Below are 7,870 nucleotides of genomic sequence, written 5' to 3' on the forward strand. Positions count from 1 at the left end.
TCAACTTAACAGTCTCCACTGCAATACCGGCATATAAAACAGTGTTTTGGAACCAAAGGCAAATTTTGTGTGCCTCTGGGATCTGGTGGGGGATTGCTGGAATTTTGTCTATTTTGGGCCAGCCCAATAGCAGTTTCAGAAATTCCTAATAAATCCTAGAGGCCCACGCAGCCCATTCGTGCAAGGCAAGAGGTGGAACTAAAGTTTAGTTCCATATTGCTAGTTTGGTGGGAGTTGGACCTCCTTACAAGGGAGGATGTTTTCCCACATGTATGAGCATGAGAACAAGAGGGACATTCACGTGCGCTCCTCCTCCGCCGCCCGCCTCACCACGCCTCGTCACGACGCGACGCAGGTTGCAGGAATGAGTCGAGCCGATGTCTAAATTTTTACTACGCACGACTGGTATATGAAAGGTCACACGAAAGCTGAAAAGATTTTTCGATAGTGGAGACTGAATGCAAACGGTGCAACTTTTCGGCTGCTGGCTGTTCGCTTCGTCTTCGTCTTTTCGTTTCACCTTCCGACACTGCCCTCTCGCCTCTCTCTCCAGTGCCTATAAAAGGGAGGTCGCTCCTCTCCAGAGATACACACCAGAACTTCTTCCTCCTCTCGCCACCGGTTCCAATCTCTGAGCTACTGTTGTCTTCCTCTCCCGGCTTGCGGCGTGCACCGCGAGTCGGGACAGTAGGCCTCCGAAACCGCACCTCTTTGAGTCCTGTACGGGAGAAGGGTGATAAGGTTTTTGGGGAGCGCTTCGCGCGACTACTGACTTCTTCGTCACGGACGCCTCGGACTCCGACGACTACTTCCCCGACGTCGACAACCTCCTTGACGACATGGCTGGCGAGGACACCGACCCCAAATTCAGTGCTACTACTGCTACTGTTGTCCCGTACGTTTTCTTGCTCTTTCTTTTAGAGGTCCTGCCACAGTTCCTTGTTCTAGTGTTTGCCCTAGATATGTTAAGTTCTACTTCATATATGCAACTTGCTCTACTGTCTGCTCTAGATATGTTCGGTTCTAGTTCATATTTGCAGATGTTATTTACCTTCTCTCCGTCAGATTGCATGACTTGCTTTATCTCTGCTATTTTAGTCATGCTTTATCTAGTATTTCCGTTAATAAAATCATATGGTAAATTGCTCATATTTCCAACACATGCGACCTCAACAAGCCTCCTCTCGAATGAAGCACCTATACAGGTTTGGCTACATGTTGTTATCTCAGTTTGGTTGGTAGTTTCTTCTTCAGTTCACATTCTTGCTTAAGATTAGACATACCGTGTAGATGCAGATGGACATTGGAGGTACGGTGTGGCATTGACGACTTGGATAAAAATATTTTGTATACACTCTGAGTGGGTCAGTCTATATACACTTAAATTTTCACATTCAGTTTCCTTCAGTTAGACGACAGCAAGGAGATAATGCACTAATTTTTTTCTGAAAAAAAAATCATAAGGGACATCTTTTGGATGAATGACGAGCCATGTTGGTCGTAGTTGGAGTGAAAGAATTACATTTTTTGTGCCAAATAATCAAATATAGCACTGGTTCAGGAAAAAAAAACCGAAACCATGAGAAATGTTGTTGTCGGGTGTCATTGCGCATCATATATCCTCTTGGCCATGCCCGTCATAACAGCAACAACTTTCTTCAGGCTGGTGATGCTCGTATTGTCAATCATTCTCACAGTGGTGCCTGAGCCAAAAACTCAGTCTCGTAATTTATGATTTTATTACACCGGAGCACATGTAACGACAATCAAGTTTTAAATTTCTAATTTCCATGGTCTTGACAATTTCGAGCCTGCTGCTCTAATCATCGTAACCGGAGAGACATGCTTAGACCACGTATATACCCAGTACCTCCACGTGACTGGGTATATGGCGAAGCGGAACAAGATAGTGTGCTTCCGAGAGTGAAAAGATAACCGCAAAGGAAGAACCCTGATTCTTGACGGTAGCACGAGGAGTCAGAATTGGACTCTGGTGTGTCTGAAACTAACTCCTCGCTTTTATTCCCATTGCAACACACGGGCATTTGTGCTATTATTTTATTATTATTGTTATCATCATCATCATCATCATCATTATTATTATTATTACCTACTAATAAAGTAAGGTAATATTTTTGGTTTCGTCTGCCTTTGTTGTGGACCACGTCATTTGATTGTCCCTATTGGGGCATTGGGTCATCTTTCAGTTCTGCCAAAAAGGAGATTTGCATATTAATTAATAGCACCATCTGGCTAATTTACATAGGACCCCATCAATTTATATATGTGACCAAATAGACAATCAACAAGCCTCTTTGAAAATAAATAGAACAAACGGTAAGGTGTGGGTATAACATGGTAAATGATAGACCCGGCAAAGAAGAATTGAACATAAGTGTATGCTATATTTTTTTCCCGTTACAACACACGGGTCCTTTTGCTAGTATAAAAAAAGACACAAAGCCCGTGGCTGACAACACAACAAAAGATAAAACACGAGCCAGCTGGGTTGACGGCATCGGCCTGAGGAAATAGCACGAATCTAAAAGTTCTATCTAATGGTTGTAGATTTGGATGTGAGTTAACTATTTCACATCTAATATAAAATAGCAAATTCGGACTAGGAACACCTATTCCCTTTAATATAATTTTCTCCCCTTACAACAGGCACTTTTCCTAGTGAAAGAAAACAAAAACAAATCCTCATCATGAAACTAAATTACACTGAGCGTGAGGCTATGAGTCCCCGTTGCTGTGAACCCTCGAGGCATTAGCCTCAGTCAGATCGTCGATCACGCGGTGTAAATCGCGCCACGACGACCCATTCTCGCTGACCGCGGCACGCGCCCTCTCAGCCAGCTCCCATGCTCTTGCCCTCATCTTCTCCCACCGCTCTCCGCCCTCCATGAACCCGGCCACCGCCCGACCGATCGCCTCTGCTGGCACGGTGTCCGCGTCCTCCACTCTCACGTTGCGCTTGCCGCCGTCCCACAAGCGCGCGCCGAACGTCGCCACCTCGGTGACCAGCCGCTCGTTGATGAACTGCTCGAACACCAGCGGCCACGTCAGCACCGGCAAGCCTGCCGACGCAGCCTCCAGCACCGAGTTCCACCCGCAGTGCGTCAGGAACGCGCCCACCGATGGGTGGGCCAGCACCGCCAGCTGCGGTGCCCACCCTCGGACGACCATGCCGCGGTCGGCAACGCGCTGCTCCCATCCCTCCGGCGCCCACAGGCCGTCGGAGTCCTCGGAGCGGACCACCCACAGGAATGGCTTGTTCGAGGCCTCCAGCCCCAGCGCGAGCTCGCGGATCTGGCGCGTTGAGAAGCAAGCCCAGCTCCCGAAGCAGGCGTACACCACCGATCGGCTCGGCTTGGTCGATAGCCACTCTAGACAGTCCACGTTGCCATCGCCGCCCCGGTGCACGGCGGAGTCCAACGGCAGGCTGACGGGGCCGACGAAGTAGGCGCGGCGCGCGTCGACGCGTCTGTACTCGTCGCAGTACGGTTTTTCGAGGTCGGCGAAGGTGTTCACGATCACTCCGAAGCCGGCGAGCTGGGCCGCCTTGATGTTGTCCCACTCCATAGAAAGAACGGCGTCCTGGAGGAGGAACTCCGGGAGCTCCGACGGCGGGATGGCGATCTCCTTCCCTGGCATCCCCGGCACGATGACTGACGGGGCGGCAACGCCGTCCCGGATTATGTCCGAGCGGATGGCGTAGAGGTTGTTCATGGCGAGTTGAGCGAAGATGCCGACGGGGTGGAACGTGAGGCGCGGGACGCCGATCTTGGCGGCGATGTCCGTGACCCACCAGAAGGGCACATCGGCGACAACGGCGTCGGGGCGGTGCTCCAGGAGCAGCTTCTCGTGAATCGGCTGCGAAAGGTCGACGGCGCGGAACACCCGCCAGGCGTCGTGTTGGGCGACGGTGCCGAGGCACTCCACCCCGCTCTCGAGGCCGACGTCCGGGAACGGGTAGCGGAGCAGGCGCACCGCGTGCCCCGCGTCCACGGCGCGCGTGACCGTGGTGGCGATCAGCGTCGCGTTGGCCGGCGTCACCACCATCGTGGCCTCCACCTCCGCCGGCCGCGCCGCGGCCATGCGGCACGCCAGGTCGGTCATCGGGATGAGGTGCCCCCGCGCGAAGAAGGGCAGGAAGAACACCCGCAGCGGGCGCCTCCCGCCATCACTGCCGGCGCTCACACCCGCAGCAGCCTCCATTGGAGAAGAGGTGGAATAGGAACTGCGCTGCGTGGACAAGATTTCACGATCGCTCCCAGATCCATGAATATCTCCCGAGTTCGTTATCATCTCGCGGCATGGACGCGTGGTCGCAGGTGTGCTGCGTGCAAGTTTTTCTTTCGCAGGTGTTCTGCGTGCATGTGTGGTGTGGACAACTGGACATCTCTGCATGCATATACATGTACTAGCGCTAAGCGGGCGGCGCACGCCGCGCCGTGAGAATGCTCGTCTGCATTATTATTTGTCGGGTTTTGTGTGAATGTACGAGATGGAGACTTGGAGTGCTTGAGAGCTCGGCTTGAGGAGGCCCTGGGAAAGCTTGGTATCCAGAAATAAGAACCGAAGGGAGCTACGGGCGTTCTCAGCGATTAGAGCATTTCGGCCGTTCGATCGTTTTCCTGATGCGATTTCAGCCGTCGGATCTCGGGCGGCTCACGTGAGACGTCGGATATTTACCAGATCGTTGTCAGCCGTTAGATAAAATTTAGTTACCGTCGTCTCGTGCCACCGCGCGTAATTACGCTGCCCCGCCGAGGGCATTCTCGTCATTTCGCGTAAAGTGGTATAAAAGCCGGTTGCTCTGTGTTGGAGACCTAGCCGCCTCCTCTCCCTCCCTCTCGCTCGTTCCCCTTCCCCCCCGCGCGCCTCCTCTCCTCCCGCCCACATCGCCACCCACCGCCTTGAACCAGCATCTCCCGAAGGGGCACCGCGGCCGGTGGCGCCGCTGCTCCCCCATCGAGCTCAATCGTCCCCATCGCAAGGAGGAGCGGAGGTTGCCACTGGCGCCGCTGCTCGGCCCTCTCTTCCCCACCACGTTGATCCGACGCGCCGCCCGCAGACGGCTAACCCTAGCGCCACGGTCGCCAGTGCACGGTGTCACCATGGACGACGACGCTGCGCCTGCACCTCCGCTTGGTCCTCCCCGAGACTGGTTCTTGTCGGATCTGCTGTTGTGCTCATTGATTTGCAGGTATGTGTTTGTGCATCCGTTGTTCTTGCCACTGGTTGCTGCTTGTGTCTGATTTTCCCTTGTTTGCCCTCCAGCCTCGTCCGCTCCTGTATGTGCATATTTTGATCCGAGCTGGTTGCATCTTCGTTCACAGAATCTTTGGGTCATCTGCAGGTCAACCCCTCTTTTCCACATACTTTTCAATCTTATTTTAGGGCTAGGTGTATGTCGGTATGGCCATGTGGTTTTTGAGGCTCGCTATATTCTGTTTGTCATGCGTGCTGGTATGCAGGCTGGGAAGTGAGGGCCTTCTGTTGTTTTTTCTTGTCTTTGGAAAATGCCGAAAGTGCTAGTGCTTGTTATTGCTGGAGCATATATGTATGCCTTTTCTTATTTGTCTGGATCCTTGTAGGGCGTGTGATTGCTGCTCCTCTGTTGGTGGAGTGTTGCTGTTTTTGTTGCTTTAGGTCTAGCTAGGCCCCAAGGAATGGGCTTTTTGGATCTGTCTTATTTGGCTAGATTGCATTTTGTTTGAATAAAGGTGATAATTAGGAGTATGATAATTAGGACAAATATGTCGTGCTTACGAGGGAATTAGTCCTGCCGGGTTCATGTTGATAATTAGGAGTATGATAATTAGGACAAATACGTCGTGCTTACGAGGGGACAAATACGTCATAGCATTTTGTTTTGATTTTTCAGGTTCATGTTGATATTGTTCAGTAGTAGTAAATGAGATGGCACACGGATGCACGCTTTTGTGTTCTTGATAGTTGGTGTGGATTATTTAATTGTTGCTCTTGAACGGGTAGACCGATGTGCTTTCGGCATGACTTTGTTGTCAAGGAGAGGTTTAGACCTGCCAGGTTTCTTGAGGTCCTTATGAGATGCTTTAGTGCTTCGGTGTGGCCCTTATGATGGGTGTTTTTGGATGAATAAATGGATCTGGTGAGAGATGAAAGCTAAAATAGAGTTAGGGGATTTTTGGATCTGCCTTGTTTTGCGGGTACCTTGTTGTCCAGGGGAGCGTTGGATCTAGCTTGGTTTTTTTCATAGAGTATGGCTTTGTTGTTGAGGAGGGGGGTTAGGCCTGCCAAGTTTCTTGTGGTCATACGATAAGTAGGAGTACCCCACTAGATGCTTTGTTGTTTTAGTGTGCCCCTGATTAATGTATGCACAATATATAGTTGTTTGTGGTGGTTTCTGTTTTAGTTTACAACAGCAATAAAGAGCAATTAGACATGACACTTGTTTCTCAGCCTTGATTGTTTGCTTCCCGTGCATGCCTTATAGTCATAAATCTTACATACTTGGTTAGGTTGATATTTCTGTTGCCTAATTCTATTGCCGGCTATTTTTTTACAGGCCTTACCTTGAGCTCTCTCGAATGATTGATGTAGGTGCGCTCTCATCTTCACGCCATTGTCCACCTCTCTCCTGAGCTCCGCTCAATTCCGTGGCTGGGGCCTGCTCTGTGTGCGACAACATCTATCCCCAAAGTGTAGGAGTCCTTGAACAGAGTTGGACTTTCTTGTCGGCAACCTTGCCAATTCCATCTTGTTCGTAGGTATACTAGCTCCCTCATGTCTCTCTTTTATTCTTTTGTGCAATTCATGATTTATGGATGGGTGATGTGCAATGTTCTTAATGGTAAATTTTTATATTGTTTCTTTACGGTCAATAAAGCAGCAAAAGCGGATATGCAAATTTGAGACCAATATAACGATACAGTGCTTACTAAAAAAATAATAACAGTGACATTAGTTGGTTCTCCTGATCTCTGAATGTATGTCTCATATGTGCATGCTGAGTAGATCTGTTTTTTTAAGTAAGACAAGAAAATTCTAAAGCCACCCTTCATGTGCATCGACTGATAAATCCATGTAATACTAAGGACCAAAATCGATTCCCATCAAATGTAATTTCTTCTCACCTTCCCTCACTGCTCAGTCTCTATTTCAATACAGAAAATGTAGGACATGCCTGACGATAGTATGTATCCATAATTTGTTTTCCAGTTTTTGCTCTAATTTATCCCCATAAAGAGTATCAACGTGCTCTAATTTATAGTGAGGTTTAGTCCAGTATTACTAATCGTAGGTGTGACTTTATACAAGTTATGTTGCTGATGGTAGGCGTCACTCTGGATTGCAGAAAACATGATAAGAGCATGGAGATGGATTGCTGCATATATATGCTGCCCACTTTGTCATTTTCTTGATCATGTGTGTAAATTTGAGCTACTGGTTTTATATGTCCTTTATTGTTGTCCCTTTTAATCTCCATATGAGATAGAAGATTCTGGTTGTGCTCTATTAACATGATTGGATTTTGTGTGTGTTTTGCAGAAAACATGGTAAGAGCATGGATGGATTTATGCAAATTCATGTCATTGATGCGGGATCGCGTCGGCCCTCCCTTGTGCTAGCCAGCCATCAGGAAGCTCCTGGTGGTGCTCCTGGATGTGCTATACATCACCTCATCCTCTCCTTGGCCGCTTCGGTGCCCGTGGCACTCGTGCTCATCGGTGGGACGGTGCAAGGCGCAACTCCGATGCAGCGGCGTGGATGTGCGGTGTAGGAAGCGGTTCCTCGCTGGGTGGACGGCGTTCAGGTGCAACCCGGCGCCCACTGAGTACTGCCTCGGCTACAACCTCCCTCAGTGAGCTTCATCTTTCTC

General features: G+C 49.8%; 1 protein-coding gene across 1 annotated transcript; it reads right to left on the reverse strand.

Annotated features, from left to right (window-relative positions):
- Nucleotides 1-2,539: 2,539 nt before the first annotated feature.
- Nucleotides 2,540-4,272, reverse strand: LOC109786479 (probable UDP-glucosyl transferase 73B6). The gene has a single exon (XM_020345052.3). The coding sequence runs from the start codon at nucleotides 4,219-4,221 to the stop codon at nucleotides 2,737-2,739; it is 1,485 nt and encodes a 494-aa protein (XP_020200641.1). The 5' UTR covers nucleotides 4,222-4,272; the 3' UTR covers nucleotides 2,540-2,736.
- Nucleotides 4,273-7,870: the final 3,598 nt, after the last annotated feature.

This window comes from Aegilops tauschii, chromosome 5 (genome assembly GCF_002575655.3).
Source record: "Aegilops tauschii subsp. strangulata cultivar AL8/78 chromosome 5, Aet v6.0, whole genome shotgun sequence".
NCBI lineage: Eukaryota > Viridiplantae > Streptophyta > Magnoliopsida > Poales > Poaceae > Aegilops > Aegilops tauschii.

Coding starts and splice junctions, on each gene's coding strand:
- LOC109786479 (XM_020345052.3), bottom strand. CDS start 4,221: ATGGAGGCTGCTGCGGGTGTGAGCGCCGGCAGTGATGGCGGGAGGCGC.